Raw genomic sequence first — 18,892 nt, forward strand, 5'->3', positions numbered from 1 at the left:
TTTTTGAGTTATGAGCTTTTTTTTTTTATTTGGTCATTGCAGAAGGACGGTGACGTATATTAAATGGAGGGCGGGCTTCAGATCATGTCATTCATGGAGAACTCTGATTGGTGTATCGAATGAGAAAGCGTCCGTGCCTCTTGCGTCAAGATCTTGCGGCTTTAGGGGCTACGGGGGGTGGGGGCTCAGGACTGGGGAATATAGGTGGTGTAAATCTCTGCGGCTCCTCTGTCTTTGCCATTGGTGGGATGTGTGACCTGCGATGCGGCGAGTTCTGGAATTTAAATGGCCAAGCTGGAGCGGACTCCCAAGATGCCTTGGGTCTCCTTTGTTTATTGTGGAGCTGAGAACTTTCTTTGTTCTCTTTACAGGACATAAAGGATGCATTTGTTTTCCAAAGAAATATATATTTTTTTCCCTCCGTTGGAAATCCGAGGGAGAATAAACACGTATGTGTTGAATAGGATGACCTCATATGGATTCACGTGGCGTGTCAGTGGTTTGGGGTCTGTATGAAGTAGGCCGGCAGAATTGCGGACAAGTGAGGTGATGGAGGTCATGTGACGGCTTCCAAAGCAGCTACAATTGAAATCATCAGAGAAGGAAAAAAAGTCTGGGTGAGGTTGGCACCAATCCTGGCAGTCCTGTAAGATGACTGACAATAAAGGTGACCAATCAGAGGCTGTTAAGGGGGAATGTGTGGGGTTTCCTGGCACTTCACCACCATTCAGAGATCCTGGGTGTAGCTCAGTGTTTCCCAAACCAGACACCCAGGGACCTACAGGCGGTCCACTTTTTTGCTCCCTCTGAGCTCCCAATAGAGGGAGCAAAAATGTGTAGTATTTGGATGTTTTTCCACCACACCAAGTACCGTACTTTCACTTTTCCATTGACATCTAGTTGAGTTCCAGTACTAAAAGTGCCAAACCAGCTGGGGTATTTTGGTACTTCGGTACTCTAGGGTGGGACTTGAATTACTTCCATTGTCAATTTGGTTATGCAAATAGCCTGCCTCTGAAATTCAATACAACAGCATTCTTGAAAAAAAGTTGCAAACTCAGAAAACAACGATAAAGTAAAAAAAATAAAATAAATTTGCGATCTGGTCGGAAGAACAGATACAACACAGATTAGGATGGTGTGATAAGAAATTAAAGTATTTTGTTTAATTTATTAGGAGAGCACGCATATAGCGATGTGATTTTGTTGTAAAAAATATTGGGGTATTTATAAAGCAAAAAGGAGCTAATAAATTTCTCACAAACACTAATCTAGCTAACTAGCAATGTGGAAAATCACATGTGGATAACATGCGATGTTGACAATATCACACATTGTCCAGACCTATAATATAAAACATTTTTCAAATTCAGTACAAAATACCCCACCTTGCAAGTCATTCGGAGCAGCTACCAGATTTCCCGCCAGTGGAAAACCAATACCTTGACATACCGTACTTTTGGTACTTTCTGGAAGCAACAAAAGCACGGTACCCCATGCAGTGCAAAAGCGCCGTTTGAAAAGGGAGCTGGGAGGGAGCAAAAATATGGACCAACTGTAGGACCCCGAGGACCAAGTTGGGAAACAGTGGTGACCTACAGTGGTGACCTACAGTGGTGTAGGTCACTGGCGCCTCCCTTAAGGCCTACATACAGCATGGCACAGATTGATCAGTCCCAGGTCCCTCTGCGCCCCCCACCCCACCACAGAATAGCTTGAGTATTAAATAAACCCCCTCTTTAAAACACTGCTCAGTGCAGATTTAGATCCCCCTCCGCCTCGCCAAACCCCCCCAGCTTATCTCGCAGGCCGCTCTCATCCCAGGAATCCCTTATTTCAGCGCCTCTGCACACAGTGACAGCTCTAACTTTAACTTCTAATGTAAATATCAAAATGCTTTGCATGAAGTGCATTTCGGGAGGGTCACACGGCGAGTGTGTATTTTTATCAGTCCTGCTACTTTAAAGCATAACCCACCCACCACCACAAAAGTGGCACATAAAATATGATTATCTGTCACCATAAAAGGAGAACTGGCTCGTTTCCTTACATGACTCCTGGGGGACAGAAAAGTGAAATGGGGCAGATTAATTACTGTTATTCCCTTTGCCCGGAGAAGATTAGATGGTTGTCTTGCTCTTCACTTCCTGTATAACCTAACATGCATCTGTCCTGTTTAATCCTGGGAAGCCAGCGTGTGTAAAATGTCAATGGAAGGTGGAGCAGATGGCGAGCAAGAGGTGGCAGAGCCTGAAGACAAAAGCGCAAAGAGATTTGGCATTTAGGGGTGTCTTTGAACACTGGTACAGTAGCATCACGGGTCGCCGGTGCTCTATTGTTCCACTAGATTGAACCACGGCAGAGTAGAGGGTAACCTGACATGGTCAAATCTTTGTACTTAATTTGCACTTAACACACTGGAGTTAACAATAGCACTAAGGTCAAAGGGAGAGTGTTTTCCAAGACAAAGCAGAGCACTACTTCCTAGATAGAAGTACATACACATATATTTTCATGTCTGCAATTACCAGACCAAGTAGTTCGTGCCTGGATTTAGGTAAACACTCACAATGTTTGTTTGAGTCAGTTAGTCAAAAATCAAAATTAGTCCATATAAAACATTACAGCAGCAGCCACATGCCTACAGCGCCTGGTTCTCATTGACAGAAACTTCACGTCACCCAGTTGGGGTGATTTATATGGATGTTGCACTCCCTTGCAGGTACCATGATAGCATACAAAACTAAAGCTGAATTTTTCTGGGGATTAACAGAGATTATATATGTCCATGAATGTAGGAGACTGAGATACCGTGCGGCTAAGCGTTAGAATGGCTAAGACGTGATTTGAGCAATTCTGGACACAAAACAAATGTTGGCGCCAGATGTGGTGGGACAGATCACAAGCACGGTATTCCCCCCCCGTGCCCCACGCTTCCAGGGATCTGCCGCCGTACGCTCCACGTCACTCCATGATGGATAAGATCCTGGAAGACGTTTGTGTTTATGTTTTGCCTCTATATATATATGCAGATGTTTCACATAGAGGTTTTGTCGGTAGATAATGGCAGAGGGGAAGAACAAGACGTCTTCACTGGGGAATGTTGTGTAACCCCGGCAGTTCAAATAGAGGCACTGGCCAAACCCACAGTGGCTAAAAGAAATAGCAGCGCGGAGTCAAACCAGAGCGACAGAGTCCACATCTGCAGGATCGGGGGTTTAAATCTTGTATGTTCTTGCTTTGTCATGTGGGATTTCCTCTGGGTTCTCCTGTTACATGATTCGGTAAAAGATAAGATTTACTCATCCCAGGAGGACATTTTTGACGACCTCAGTCTATGCTGCCTGGAATTGGCCCCAGTCCCGCCCCCCCCCCCCCAGCAGCCTCTGACCCTGCATGGATTCTGTTGAACCAAGGAGCAAAACTGTAAGATTTTCGTTTGACACGGTAAAAGATCTCCTCGTTCAGCATCATGCCAAAACTCAGATGGTCCGGCAGCAACAGTAGGCCAGCGATATCCCTTCTGAATCGATACATTTTAGTCTCTGTGCTGGTTTCAGATTCAGGTGGCACACATGCGCTCATAAATGGAGAGGTTATCCTCCGGGGGGGCGTGTGCGTGTTCGGCAGTCATCTGATTTGTTCCCAAGATAATAAACTACAAGAGAACTCTGTCCCCCCCCACACACACACAGTCCTTGGAGAAGTAACACCAGGAAGACTGGGGGCGGACATCCATCATGCTGATGGATGATATCATAAAACTTGCGGGGACAAGGCTAGACCCCAAACCGTGAAACAATCAGGGCAGGCTGAAGCAGAGAACGCAAGTGGAACTTCACGATTTGGATCTTGGGCTCCAGAGCGAGTTTCCAGTGCTGGACTTGTGTACGGCGGCTTTGCCTCGTGTATATAGATCCGTGTGATGTGAAAGGTTGAGAGGCCATCTAATTAGGCCCAAGGCAGTGACCGCATGCATGGGGCTCGTCCCGCCTGGGGGGCTGATAATCGGATGGGCCCAGGCAGGAGAGACCTGGGCCATCTGCCACAAGCCCATGGGCTGGGAGGTGTCCAGCTGGCCGCGTGAAGGTGGTAGGAAGCCCTTCCCTATTTCGGAGGGTCTGTGAGGTGGGGAGGCCACATGCATTAGGGCAGCTCTCCTGCACCCGTAGAAGCCCTGGGCTTCCAAATTCCTCCGCAGCTCCCTGAAGGTTTAAGTTTGACCTCGGAGTAAAAACGGCGCTACATTTTGTGCTGTACAGTTCAGACACATACCCACATATTAAAATTACAAATTTGACACCCCCCCCCCCAAAATTTGTTTCATATGAATCATATGAGGCTGTTTTACCTGCGCTGCTCGAACCACGGAATGATAAGATGACAGGTCATGAATATGTAAAGCAGAGTCTGCCACTATTGGAACTTGGCGCCGATGGTGACGTGGCATCATCCCGCAAAGCCCTGCAGAGATGAACTTCGGTCGAGTGTGTTGGTGTGAGGAGCCCTATAGGTCCATCTGGATCCAGCACGCCACTAATGATCCCACATTTATTGAATGCTTCCAGGGGGTCTTCATGAACCACAGGCAGTGTGCAAATACGTTATGTTCCCTGATTCTGTGCTGGAACATGAGTGGCAGTCTGCAGAGATTGGAAGGGGGGGATAAGGATCTGGAACACAGACAAAGCAGACAAACTGCGGGGAGCTAGACAGGGTGGGTGGGTACCATAATTGCCCCCTCCCCCGCCATCCCTGCAGCAGCAGATGGTGCAGTTTTAATGCGTGTAGCAGCACCACAGCTGGCAGACTGAGGAGAGCAAGTGCTCATAGGAACAATCCTGAGGGAAGCTACTCATAAATTTATGATTCCCCCCCCCCAGTAATGTTCTGGCCACCCAGTGTCGCATGCAGACTGGATCAGATTGGGGGGGGGGGGGTTGCCGGGCTGAGGTTTGACCTGCTGCCCTACAGGGAGACACGGAGAAGTGTTAAGCACAGCTCTGCCAGGCTAAGACCATTAGGCGTGAGCACGGCCATCTGTGCCAAGCTGATTAGGGCTAATGAGAAAGAGCCGAGCGATGGACAACCCCCCCTCCAATGAGATTTAGGGCAGGCTTAACAGGCCCCTGTACACGGATGAAAAATCCGATTTAGTCTGAGCTGCCACAGCCCCCCATTCAGGAGCCCTCAGCTGATTTGGTGTACGACCCTTGACCCGTGACTTAATGGGGACGAGTTGATTGGCTGGTGTACCGGGCCGGGGGCACACCTGCCACCCCTGCCTGTACCCGGACAGCTGATTTCTTATAGCCAGCAATATTTTTCTTGTCCACAGATGGGCCGTTAGGAGGCCTCGGGGAAAATGGAAGGCGATGAGGAGGAAGACAATGCACATTTAAAGTGTCAGATTTGCCTAAATCATTTATTAGCAAATCACCATATTGGATGTAATAACAGTGACCGCTCTCTGCAATTGCCTCAAGCCAGACACATAATTTAATATTATACTTTAATGCTCCATAACCCTGACATGTATATTGTGAACCAAATTAATTGAGATGAGTTTAGCTAAGGGGCGGCATGGTGGTGCAGTGGTTAGCACTGTCGCCTCACACCTCTGGGACCTGGGTTCGAGTCTCCACCTGGGTTATGTGTGTGTGGAGTTTGCATGTTCTTCCCGTGTCATCATGGGGTTTCCTCTAGGTACTCCAGTTTTCCCCCACAGTTCAAAAACATGCTGAGGCTAATTGGCATTACTAAATTGCCCATAGGTGTGGGTGTGTGTGCCCTGTGATGGGCTGGCCCCCTGTCCAGGGTTGTTCCCTGCCTCATGCCCATTGCTTCCAGGATAGGCTCCAGACCCCCCACAACCCAGTAGGTTAAGCAGGTTGGATAATGGATGGATGGATTTTAGCTAAGGAATCTCAACAGCATTAGATGGTGGCCCCAAGATTTTTTCTCTAACACAACAACATTAATCAGTGATGAAGTGCAAGCAGAAGAGGAGGAGATGGCCAATGGAGACGGGATGTCAGGCATAGGGGAAGAAGCGGAAGGAGAAGACGGTCAGGAAGGTAAAGATTTTGCTTACGGTTCATAGCTTTAAGGTTAAGTGGTGCTAATCCACAGTTTAGGTGGCCCTCTGGTGGTGGAAAAAGGGAGACGTGCATTCTGATTGGCTGTCTGGTGACATTTTTCTGCATTACAGCCCAGTGATAGGTTACTTAAAGTTACCTCAGGCTTAATATTTTACAGTTTACCCCACAGAGAAAAGAAAGTTTGTTTCACAGGAGACAGACACACCCCATAACTTTGTCTAAAAATCACTCAGTGAAATAGAACACAATGCCTAGTCTGTCTGACCTTTTCCACGTCCTCCATTTCTAAAAAAAAAATATATATTCTGGAAATTCACTCCCAAACACTGCTGCCACCAAGCGGGATGTGAGGAGCTGTTGTGGCTTGCTGGCATCAAAGCGCTGCTTCTGGCAGCCGTGCCAGGAGGAAACGACTTCAACATGGCCTGGTTCCCCTCTAATCAAATACAGACTCCAACAACTAATGACAGGACTATTTAAACAAAACAAAAAAAAATCTTTTCTCCCAGAATCTGTTACAGGCTCCCTTGCTGGGTTGACATTACTATGGGCCATGTCTGCCCTGTTCCTATTTATACCAATTACTACACGCTGGTATGGTTCTGAACTCGTGCCCTGGCTGCTGCAAAATGGTCTGAAATAAATGGAGAATGTCTTTCACCACCCCCCAAAAATGTGTGGTTCTTAGAAAACACTCTTCATGGAAACAGTCTGGCTGCAGAGTCCCCACAAAATATTTCAGTTAGATGGAAAATGTGTAACGGGCAGTACTGTTGCCTCACGCCTCCAGAATTGTGGGTTCAAATCCTACTTCTGTATGATCTCCCCGTGCTGTGCAGGTGTCCTCAAGGGCCACTGGTTTCCTCCCAGTCCCACAGACACAGCCATCCTGCAAACTGGTTTCTCTATATTGTCCAGTGTGTGTGGAATATTTTATTGACAATGTACAGTGCTCACAGAAAGTCTTGGGATGCTTGCTTAAGTCAATAAAAACACTGCAAATTTTATGATTCTATAAAATCTTATTTGTTTACAAACAATATATATATAATATTAGAAACAACCACTAGTCTTAAGTAAAACATTCCAGTAGTAATAAACTGAAACCCAAATTATATTTCTAAAAGAGCCGTTTGAGTTAAAAAGTTTATTGGAAAGCAGTCTCATTGGGTGCTTTTTAATAAGTAACACCTTTGTAATAACATTAAACACCAAACATTTGTGTTTAGTATCCCTATGGGAGCCAATGAGTACAACTGCAGTTAATATCAAAATGGTAAGAACAGAACTGAATGAGTCAGAAACATTATGATATATAATAAAAGGAAAATGTCTGTGTGGAAGACAAGTGCTAAATGTGTTAAACATTGCTTGTCAATGGAGTTTTGTTATGAAACCAATATATTTGCAACACTTTTTATAGAAAAAGGGTCCCAAGACTTTCTATGATCACTGTATAACAGAAGATTTTCCTGTAAAACAAACACAATAAAAGCACATAATTCATAAGTTCATCGCTTTAATTAAAAACAAAGGAACATTTTAGTATATGGTACAAAGATATTTTTTCTTAATTTTGTGATGTTTTATTAATGAAACATTATTAAAGTGTTTCTTTCGCGTCTAAAGTGAAAGAGGCAGCAGAGAGGCTGGCTGGCTGGTCACATGACACAAATCAAGGAAGTTTAATACCAGGAATACATTGGAATATTAACATAGGAATTAATAAAATACTCAGTGTTACAACTTCACCTACTGACTAAGGCAGTGCTACAGAACGAGGAGAATCAGGAAGTTTAATTGTACAATGAAATGCATGTACACACACACACACACCTGCTCAAAACCTCACACAGCACTCACACACATACAGAAATGACATACAAAAAAAAAATTCCTTTATCAAAGCAAAACACTGGCCTACCAGAAGACATAGCTCTCACCAATGGAGCTGGTCTTAATGACAAGAGCAGGTACTCTGTTTATGTGACATCATGCCAAGCTGTTGACCATGTGACATCAGTCCACCTATTAGTTTTGACAAAAGGTTGAGGTGGGCAGGACCTGAATGTGCCTGAGTGTAATTGGCTGGAAAATGCTACAGGGCCCTACCTCTCAGAGGTCTGCGCATCGAGGCCACCTAGAGCCCATCATCGTTGTGCTAACAGTTTGAAATAGTCATTGGCTGCTGTGAAGAAACGACGGGTTTCCGCGTGGCGACAGATGATTGCCAGTTATCTGATAGGCTTACGCACGCTGAGGGGCGGGACCTGCCCAGCGTGGTCACCGAACCACGGACGGCTATGGGAAAACTGCCGAATCACTTGGGATTCTGAACGTTACGGCGCTACAGTGCCTCCACACAGGCTGGCGGGTAAGGGTAGGCTTCAGAGTCGGGACCCACCCCAATTCTGTAACCAGCACCACATTTGGACCTTTCACGATCCCAAATTATGAGCGGTGGGGGAAAAGGGAAAAAAAATTAAAAAAACAGTATCCACTCAGATTTTTCAGCTTTTCTCAGTAGAGGCTTTGAGTCTCCCCCCCCCCCCCCTCCAAAGGCACTGACTTCTCTCATAATCGCAGCAACACAATCTGCTTGCTGTACGCGCTCAAAGAGAAATATTGCAAAAAGGAAAACAGTACATACATTTTTGGACACCACCAGCCCGGATGTGGCCTCTGACACTACGGCGAAGAGCGGAATTCCTTCTTTGCAATTCAGGGTATTGAAAGTCCAAGACAGTTTGGTTGAACTTGATGGAAGATATGCGATGGCTGCCCGGAAGCATCAAGGTCAATCCAGGTTTTGGGCTTTGTGTGAAATGTGAGCTAAACCCAAAGTGATTCCTGCGCCTGCACCACTAGAACGCTGGGGTCTATAACGGGTTTCAAGCAGCTAGCTACGTCTGGGCAGCAGGGCAGACGATCGAGGGAAAGAGAGAGAGCAGCATAGAACACAGGACAGACAGCAAAGGCGGCCACAAGGGGGCGATGCTGCAGCCCTCCGACCGACCCCGCCCTGTGGGAACGCCTTCTAGCGGAACTGTACATACACAAGGCGAAATTAGTGTGCAAGAACACAACAGAAATAAACCAGCACACGCCAACACTGGGGGCAGGCAGCCTCTTTTTGGGCCGGGGGGGTTCGGTGTGTGTTCGCGTCAAGGGCAAAGAGGGGAGGGTGTCAGTCACAGATCACAGTAGCTGGGGGGGGGGTGCTGTCCGGGATATGAAGAGCTACTTATAGTTCGAGGGTGGGGTGCTTGGTGAAGGTTATGAGTGTGCTTGGAGAGCGCTGGGGGGGGGGGGGGGGGTTCAGGATATACACAGTGAAACGGGCCCCATGGCAGCTTGGGTCATCAGGAGCGAGACTGGCGCTGACATCCGCAGAATCAATAATACAGGATAAGCATGAGAGCTAATAAATAAGCGGGAGACGGTGAGGAACAAGCCTGCGATTCCGCGAGCAGACCAGCAGAGGGCACTAGAGGCAAGCCCTGGGCTGTACGCAGAAACCCACCAGCTGTGCTTGTCTTGTAAAGCTTCCATGGGCCATAGTTGGTGTTGTTGTTGGTGGGGGGAGTGGGTGTGAAAAAAGAGCACCTTCGTATTTGGCTTATAAACTGAAGCAAGGTGGAAAATAAAAACGGAAAGAGACTGTGTGTAAAAAGGGTAAAATATGGTAGAAGCAGGGCTGGCGCTGATGGGCGTCAGGGCAGGCAGATCTCAGCCTGTACCTTGCAGGAGAGAAAACAGGGGAGAGAACATAAGTGAACCGAATGACCGGCATAAACCCTTAATGTGTGACCCTGTGTTCCCTCCCCCAGCAAAACCAGGTCTCCGTATGTCATGCAACTTGCTTCTGGTTGAAAACTAACTAAATGTACACCTAGAGATTTACATGAGTTTCCTCATGCTGGTCCTATAACCCCCCCCCCTCCCCCCATAATAGGCTGCTGGAAAAACCCCACTGGGCTTGTGCTGCAGCTATTTATTTACTGGCCCACCTTTCATCCCGCCATCACTCAGCACGCTATCGGACCCCTTTAGTGGGAGCTGCTCGCCGGCACACAGGCCGTAGGAGAGCGTGGCCCTACGGCACGGGGTCACAGGCCGTAGGAGAGCATGGCCCTCCGGCACGGGGTCACAGGCCGTAGGAGAGCGTGGCCCTCCGGCACGGGGTCACAGGCCGTAGGAGAGCATGGCCCTCCGGCACGGGGTCACAGGCCGTAGGAGAGCGTGGCCCTCCGGCACGGGGTCACAGGCCGTAGGAGAGCATGGCCCTCCGGCACGGGGTCACAGGCCGTAGGAGAGCGTGGCCCTCCGGCACGGGGTCACAGGCCGTAGGAGAGCATGGCCCTCCGGCACGGGGTCACAGGCCGTAGGAGAGGCCGGCCCTCCGGCACGGGGTCACAGGCCGTAGGAGAGCGTGGCCCTCCGGCACGGGGTCACAGGCCGTAGGAGAGCGTGGCCCTCCGGCACGGGGTCACAGGCCGTAGGAGAGGCCGGCCCTCCGGCACGGGGTCACAGGCCGTAGGAGAGCGTGGCCCTCCGGCACGGGGTCACAGGCCGTAGGAGAGCGTGGCCCTCCGGCACGGGGTCACAGGCCGTAGGAGAGCGTGGCCCTCCGGCACGGGGTCACAGGCCGTAGGAGAGGCCGGCCCTCCGGCACGGGGTCACAGGCCGTAGGAGAGCGTGGCCCTCCGGCACGGGGTCAGGAGCGTGCACCTCCTGATGGCCGGAGGCTGAGGGACTGTAAATACAAAAAGGCCAGAGGCTCCATGTCAGGCGGCTCACTCACTCTGCTCCTCCTCCCAGCCCTCAGCCACGCCGGCCAGCTCATAGTGCTTCTTCCTCAGCTCTCCCAGACGCTCCCGCTCCCTCTGGAGCCGCGTTTCCAGCTCCAGCACCCGCACCTTGTGGGGGGGGGGGGGGGGGGGGGGCAGGGTTAGTGGGCTGGTCTGACCGCACTACGCACACAGGCAAGCAGGGGGCGCCCTTACCTGTGAGTCCATCTCCTGCCTCTTGATCTGAGTCAGGGTCATACTGGAGAAGTCCATCGTGTCTGAAAAAGCAGGCGAGGAGTGAAGTGGCAAACCGTCACGCATTAAGGGTGCCTATGGCCGAGAATGCAACCCCCCCCCCCACTGCCAGCCTGAGGGAGGAAATGCCAGCGTGGCAGCGCCAGTATGCGGACATTCCACGGCCCCGCTGGGAGGCAGCGCTTCCGCTGGTGGCCCGCCCCGTTTCCCGTGAGCCTCGTCCTCACGCGACCCTAGCTGCCCCTGAGGGACAGGGTCTGAGTTAACACAAGGCGGGGGGGGTCCCACCTGCTCCAGGGAATGAGTAAGTTCAGCACAAAGTCATTTTCGTTGTTGGTGAGATAAGGGGCCGGACCGTAAACGGCCATTTAGAAAGGATGGTGTTTGTCGCCATGTCATGTGACATAGCAGCCTACAGAAGCAGCCAATGAGAGGTCTGTCGGGTGTGGAAGAAAAATTCTTCTGACCAATCATAGCGTGTAGCTACCGGGAAGGCAGTACATGAGCAAACCTTACCTGTCTCCTCGATCTGCGATTTGCCAGACTTGGTGGAAGCCACGACGCCGGCGGTGGCCTGGGTGACCCCGCGTGATGCCTGCTGCAGGCGCGCCAAGTTGCCGCTGTCCTTGTCAGCCTTCACCTGAGACGGGGAGCCGCAGGGGACCATCATGCTGTATTTAAATCACTAATGAACATTAAACAACTCGCAAGGTTGCCTCTTAGCTAATTTAGTACCTTAAAACCCATCCAATAAATAGCTTCTTTGTAAACCTTTAAAATTCTCCCCATTGCCTCAAGCCAAAAATCTTAATTTCTGCCAGCAGGGGGCAGCATGTCTATCGTTAACCGGCGTGACTAATTCTGTTAGCAAATCCCTCTCTCCCTGCTGGCCCGCGCCAGGCCTGCCAGGTACAGCTGAAGGCTCATCAGATGCAGAAGCGGCTGCTTTCATAAAGCAGCATCTGTCTGCCTAAAACGCGAGATGATGGATGATGAATTTTTATGGATATGTAAATACATCCTGCCACGGCTTTAGGCTCCCATGAACAAATACGAGGGAATATTCCTCTGCCACTTCGCCTGCCGAACTTTATAAGCTTTTTTGTAATTGCCCCCTAAGATTGTCCTTAATTGGACACACCTGGTTACACAGCGAGTAGCGATATTGTGAGCTCACTGTGCTAAACCATTAGCTATGCCCCCCCCCTTCGACCCCACCCCCCGCTCACCTTGGACGCGGCCACCAGCTGTGCTGTGCTGGCTGCGATCTCGTGCGAGCAGACCATCAGCTCCTCGAATTTGCCATTTCCCTGCACCACCAGGTCGGCCGCGTCCCTGTTGGGAATCCACGCACGTCAGACCGCCGAGCCATGGGTCACATGACTGACGCCGCGTCAGCCCACATCGCTTCATGAATCACGGTTCGCTTCTTTTCCTGGTTGAGAGTGGCATCCGCAAATGCGGCAGCCTGCCATCTGTCAGGAACGCCCCGAAAACAAACTGTGTGGACCGGCGCATCCGTAGCAAATCTAACGGCGCTATAATTGGTACCGAGCAAACAGGAACAGATCACGGACGCTTCTAGTAAGATCACAAGCGCTCAGTGGAACATCTGCACACACCCACACAGGGAGGACTTACACCATCACTGTGGCACCCCATCCCACTGCCTTCGAGGCTGAAATGAGCCCTTCTGTCCAGCGGGAATTCTTGGCATAGAACTCCTTCATGGACGCCGCCCCCTAGAGGCAAGAGAGGGCATAACAATAAATAAATAAATAAATAAATAAATAAATAAATAATAAAATACAAATAAATTAAAAGTGCGCTGAGGAATGACCCACAGGCCATTTTGAGAAGCTGTAGCTCACCCTGCCGCTTTCAACGATATCTCTCTGGAGATCTTTGGAGGCCAGCACCAGGACTTTGATAGCCTGCATTAGCTCTGTACAGGATGCCAGGATCCTGTGGGGGGGGGGGGAGCGTTCAGATTCCCTGGTTCTCAATACGCTGAGCAGGATCCATACCCGTCGCAGGCCTGCCAAGCACACCGGCATTCATTCAGGCCTACTCTTCACGCCGGCATCCACACAGGCCAGCCACGCACACCAGCATTCACTCAGGCCTGCCACGCACGCCGGCATTCACTCAGGCCTACTCCCCATGTTGGTATTCATTCAGGCCTACTCTTCATGCCAGCATTCACTCAGGCCTGCCACGCACGCCGGCATTCACTCAGGCCTACTCCCCATGTTGGTATTCATTCAGGCCTACTCTTCACGCCAGCATTCACTCAGGCCTGCCACGCACGCCGGCATTCACTCAGGCCTACTCCCCATGTTGGTATTCATTCAGGCCTACTCTTCACGCCAGCATTCACTCAGGCCTGCCACGCACGCCGGCATTCACTCAGGCCTACTACCCATGTTGGTATTCACTCAGGCCAGCTCCGCACACAGGTATTTACTCAGGCCAATGATTTAGTTAGTTAGTTTAAATGAGCTGTTAACTGGACCAACAACCCGAGCTAAAAACACACGCCCAAACTGACAGCGTGCAGGCTGATCATTATCTCTCATCAAAGGAAACCTGTGGCTGTGTAACGTTATAAAGCGGTTTATTAAACATCCTGCCAATTTTTTGCCTCTTATACATCACCTCACATGATTATTTAAAAGCCCGAGAGCAATTTAGAACTTGTAAAGTAATGCTCTGGAAGGTAATGGAAACGCAGTGCTATTCCACAGCACCTTTAACTGTGGAGACACGAATCAAGATGCGAGCATCATGTTGACGCAAATTAACCAGCAGCCCAGCCGGATGGAGGAAATGGGGTGGGGGTGGGGGTGGGGCAGATGGAGAGACACTAATCTGCATTGTTTATGCTGCAGGGCTGTGCTGGGCAGCTGTAAACAGAGAGCTCTCAGCTGCATGCTATCACATGCACATTTTCCTGTACAGCAGTGTTTCCCAATCCGGTCCTCAGGGACCCACAGTCGGTTTATGTTTTTGCTCCCTCCCAGCTCCCTGGGAGACCTGGGAGGAAGCAAAAATGTGGACTGTCTGTGGGTCCCTGAGGACCAGATTAGGAAACACTGCTCTAAAGCAATGAAGTAAACCTCTTTTGACAGCAAAACTTCAAAGTAATCACAAGGATAGTTAAGAAATCAGTCAAAGGGCCATAAATACTGGTACTGGTCATCACCATGGGCAAAAAGATAAACGTGAATATGGACCAATGTGAGGAATTTCTCAAAGATGGAAAACTGCTGAGAAGGAAAAAGCAGAAAGTGTTTCTCTCTGCCGGGCAGGGGTCACACAATGTTGGCAGGAAATGTTTTTGTCCTGCTGCTGGGAAACGAGGAACTGACCTTTCGTTGACCTCCATCTTCACTCCCGTGTCGACAGCTCGTGACTTGTTCAGCATTTCCTGTTTTAAAGGAGGGCAAATAGCTTTAGCTGAGCGGGTTCCGGTCATGGAGCGGGAGGGATGGGGGGTGACCAAACATGCGGTGCTTCTTTGCCATGGAACGTTAAACCTCAAAGTCTAGCCTCAGCTTGCAGGTACAGCCAGCAAGGCCTTTACTGCGGCGGAGGGGGAACGATCTACTGCCGCTGTGGATGTAGCTCCTGCAGCTCAAGTAGAGCACTGTGCCAACGACGCAAGGTTGTGGGTTCGAATCCCAGGAAGCGACATAAATTGTAACCCATCTACTGTAAATCGCTTCGGATAAAAGTGACAAATGGAATATGTGAATATAAATGTACTGATGCATTAGGGCGGACCGACCGGTGGAGAGCGGTACCTCAATCCTGACAGCAGCAGACTCCACAGCGGCAGAGGTGGCCGACATCTCCTGCTCCACCAGGTCCCCCAGCTCTCCCTGCTGCAGCTCCAGCCCACGAGGCCGCAGGTCCTGCGACAGACACAGGCCCATGGCATGCGGCGGCAGAAGACGACTCAGACATATTGGCAAGTGCCCATCTCGCCGTTTGCTCCCTTTATTTAATTTACAGGCTCACCTCAGCAGTGGTCTTGATACGGCCCAGCACCGCCCTCAGCATGGTGCCGTCAGCAGCGCCCAGGGTGCCCTGCTCCTTCAGCCGGCCCAGCAGCTCCAGAGCCTCCGCTCCGCAGGCCTTCACATCCTCCGCCAGAGCTGCCGAGGCACGGCATGCCCCGTCACTCAGAGAGATATGCAGGAGCCACACCAACACGCACACAGAGTGACAAAACACTCATATGGGACTGCGGTGATGAGTATGTGTGTGAGAGTAACATTTATCCTAGCAATACTCTCATACACACAGAGTAATGAAACACACAGGACTGCGGTGATGTGTGTATGACAGTAACACTTATGCTGACATTACTCTCATACACACAGAGTAATGAAACACACAGGACTGCGGTGATGTGTGTATGACACCACTTATGCTGACATTACTCTCATACACACAGAGTAATAAAACACCCACATGGGACAGCGGTGATGTGTGTATGACAGTAATACCACTTATGCTGACATTACTGTCATACACAGAGTAACGAAACACTCACATGTGTTTGCGGTGATGATAGTCTCATACACACATTTATGCTGGCATTACTCGGATACACACAGAGTAACAAAACACCCACATGGGATAGTGGTGATGTTACTCTTATACACACACATTTATGCTTACATTGCTCTCACTGACATTAGTGCAGAGCTGCGCACGTCACCCAGGACTTAATGCACACCACGGTACTGAACTGTAGAGCTACATTTCATTAAATGATACCATCTTCATGTCTGTATAGTGTGTACAGCCGCATTCTTAATCCTGACCTTCTAAACCACTGTGTGCGTGCATTTTTCTGAGGCTGTTTATTCCTCCAGCTGAGCTCTTGGTTGATTAGTCCTGATTGAGCTCTTGATTGAATCATAGACCCTGCTTGAATGACATCAAACTAAACCTTCGGTTAAATGCCTTGTTTTTCCCTTTGAATTGCCTGTCAGTCAGTTTTAGCCGATAAGAAACAAAAGGGCTCGCCAGATGTAAAAAGAACTTCTGGGCTCATTTAGCAATTGTTTTTTTAGGAGACCAAGTTAAAAAAAAAAATGTTTAGAGAAGAAACGTATCTATAACACCCCCATTTTCCTAAAGCTTAAGTAATTATCACTTGAAAGGCTGAAAGTGCAGACAGGAGAACCAAGATTATTTTAAATGAAATCAAAGGCTCCAAATTCAGATGTATTCGGTGAGTGACATGAACCAGGCTCGGTGCCTTTACATAATGCTCGACTCTCAACAGATGCTGCAACTGAAATCATGTCAAGCGGATCGCAAACAGCAGCTCAATCAAGGCTGATTAAGAGCCCGACTGTGATGGAAAAACAGCGGTACACGGTGGGTTGTCGGGACACATAAAGAAAACATCTGACATTAACATTAACTAAAGAAAGCATAAACTCCTCATATTGTGTGACTCTGTGGGTTGCCATCCTGTCTAGGCTGTACCCCAGCCGTGTGCCCAGTGCTGCCTGGGATAGGCTCCGGGCCTCACTGCAACCCCGACCAGGATAAGTGGTTGGAAGAAGGATGGAGGAATAGATGAGGACTGTATGCTAAGACCACACCTCCCGCTGGGCTGATTGTCTCCTGGAGTCTCCTCACTGCAGCAGGAGCATTCAAATGAAACCAGAGGGCATCACCCTCTGTATATATATATACTCACAGTCAGCCTGCTCCACTGCTAACATGTGCGATGTGGCGCCGCCCTGCATGATGGTATCACTGAGCTGGTGGCCGAACTGGGCCACTGCCCGCAACATCTCAGCCACATCTGCAGACACACGCAGTGGCAGCTTTTAATACACCAGTACTACACCAGCAGAACTGCAAGCACTGCATGAACAGAAATTTTTCTCTGTGTGCAAAATGAATGCATCAGATTCAGCGATCTGCACGGCTCCCTGCTACTACTTGCTAAACTTTGCTTACTCTGGATCTGAGGTAGGTTGGATGTGGATCCACTTTTGCCCCCAGAACCGCGTCAAGGGCAGATGAGTTGTGCATTCAGAGAAGCAATTCTCCACACAACTGTTGTACTGAGCTGTTATTTTTGCACTTGTGGCCTTCCCGTTATCTTTAACGAGTCTGACCATTCTCCTCTGACCTCTCCCATTAACAAGATATTTTCAGCCACAGAAATGTCATTATCAAGCCATTCTCTGTAAGTTCTAGACACTGCAATGCGTGAAAATCCCAGGAGGGCGGCTGTTTCTGTGATGCTGGAACCATCATGTCTGGCATCAACAATCAGACCACATTCAAAATCGTTTAAATCAGGCGCCTTAGCCGTTCTGCTGCTTGGCTGCAGATTAAGTGAATCTCTAAATCCTGTCGACTTACTCTGAGTATTAAGCTGCAGCCATATTATTGTCTATTTGCATTAGCAAGCTAATGCATCTAATAAACATGCCAATGAACGTTAAAAAAAAAACTAACCCTAACCCTAACTCTTACAGGTTAATGTTAACATTAAAATCCTTTCAAAAAACTATTCTGAGACATGCTGTATATTTATAACAACCCATAAAACAGAATAAAGCATAAACTGATGCTTCTGTAACTAAAAACCCATTACATCTGCAGGTCAATGATGTAAATAATGCCTAAGAGCTCCGATCTGGCACTAACTAAGAAGCAGGACTGGCACATGTTGCCTGCAAGCAGCTACGTGGCTGACCTGTGCTGTTGGACACATAGACGTCTCTGGCTGCCTGGAGTCTGTCCACACATTGGAGGGCAGCCTCAGTCCTGGACACGAGGTAATCTGTGGACGGGAGGGGAGGGGAGGGGGCCAGAGACAGGCAGCTGAGCCGTGTGGACAGATTGGTGGTTGGTATAGAGGAGAACGCTGAGGCTGACTGGAGGTATACTGGGGAAGGGCATCTGACCGGCAGAGCTGGTGCAGCTGATGTGTGCCGGGTCCTCCAGGCGCGCGAGGGAGTCCCGCACAATGCGCTCGGCCTCCTCCAGCGCCCCCCCCAGAGCGGCCCAGCGTGCTGCCACCAGCTGGCTCTCGAGAGCCTGCTCCCGACTTTCCTGAGTGCCACACAAGATCAATGTTACTTTGTGCAGATTTTAGGACTGGTCACATCTCAATGCAGATCAGGATTCCAATCGCAGCAAAACTCAACGATGGTTAAAACCAGAGGTGGATAGTTTAGGTGTAAAATGTAAAAATCTAGACCAACATTTTGTTTAGTACTCTTACTGACTATGACTGTTTATGCTTTAGGTTGGTTGAAACAAAATCTAGGTCTGGATTTTTACTTTCTAAGCCTGAACCATTTACCCCTGGTTAAAACCAAACAAAAGGTTTTAACAATTTCAGTTTTAATTTCAAAAAGAACGACTTCGCATTGCTCGGTCTGCTCCGTCCGCTTTGCAGTGGATCTGTTACCTTCTCGTTGAGCTGGTTCTGTAGATTCTCCGCCACTTTCACACTGCTCTCCCGCTCGCTTGCCAGACTCCTCTGCACTCGCTGCAGCTCCTCCCCCAGGCCCGCAAGCTCCGCTTCCTTCCGCACCAATGTCTCTGCCAAGCCCGACTTCTCTGCCTCCAGGGCCGAGACCTGGGAACTGAGTGCCTCGCTCGACTGGCCAATGGGAGTAAGCGAGAGGCGGGACATTGAGGTGACTCAGCGAATCGGCAGGACATGATTTTTACCTTGAGAAAAAAGCCCTCTAT

The 18,892-nt window shown here is 49.4% G+C and overlaps 1 protein-coding gene across 7 annotated transcripts in view; it reads right to left on the bottom strand.

Annotated features, from left to right (window-relative positions):
* Positions 1-7,603: 7,603 nt before the first annotated feature.
* hip1 (huntingtin interacting protein 1) overlaps positions 7,604-18,892 on the bottom strand; it is a 47,179-nt gene continuing 35,890 nt past the window's right edge. For all 7 annotated transcript variants that reach the window (XM_023819436.2, XM_023819435.2, XM_072702035.1 and 4 more), the window contains 14 exons: positions 18,606-18,800; positions 18,097-18,244; positions 17,886-17,972; positions 16,872-16,979; positions 15,170-15,306; positions 14,953-15,063; positions 14,518-14,576; positions 13,018-13,111; positions 12,788-12,888; positions 12,376-12,481; positions 11,663-11,786; positions 11,108-11,169; positions 10,906-11,020; positions 7,604-9,841 (listed from right to left, as the gene is read on the bottom strand). In XM_023819436.2, coding sequence (XP_023675204.2) covers positions 9,831-9,841; positions 10,906-11,020; positions 11,108-11,169; positions 11,663-11,786; positions 12,376-12,481; positions 12,788-12,888; positions 13,018-13,111; positions 14,518-14,576; positions 14,953-15,063; positions 15,170-15,306; positions 16,872-16,979; positions 17,886-17,972; positions 18,097-18,244; positions 18,606-18,800 — 1,458 coding nt within the window. In that variant the 3' untranslated portion in view covers positions 7,604-9,830. The remainder of the gene's footprint in view (positions 9,842-10,905; positions 11,021-11,107; positions 11,170-11,662; positions 11,787-12,375; positions 12,482-12,787; positions 12,889-13,017; positions 13,112-14,517; positions 14,577-14,952; positions 15,064-15,169; positions 15,307-16,871; positions 16,980-17,885; positions 17,973-18,096; positions 18,245-18,605; positions 18,801-18,892) is intronic.

The sequence above is a fragment of the Paramormyrops kingsleyae genome, chromosome 18 (assembly GCF_048594095.1).
Source record: "Paramormyrops kingsleyae isolate MSU_618 chromosome 18, PKINGS_0.4, whole genome shotgun sequence".
Taxonomy (NCBI): Eukaryota; Metazoa; Chordata; class Actinopteri; order Osteoglossiformes; family Mormyridae; genus Paramormyrops; species Paramormyrops kingsleyae.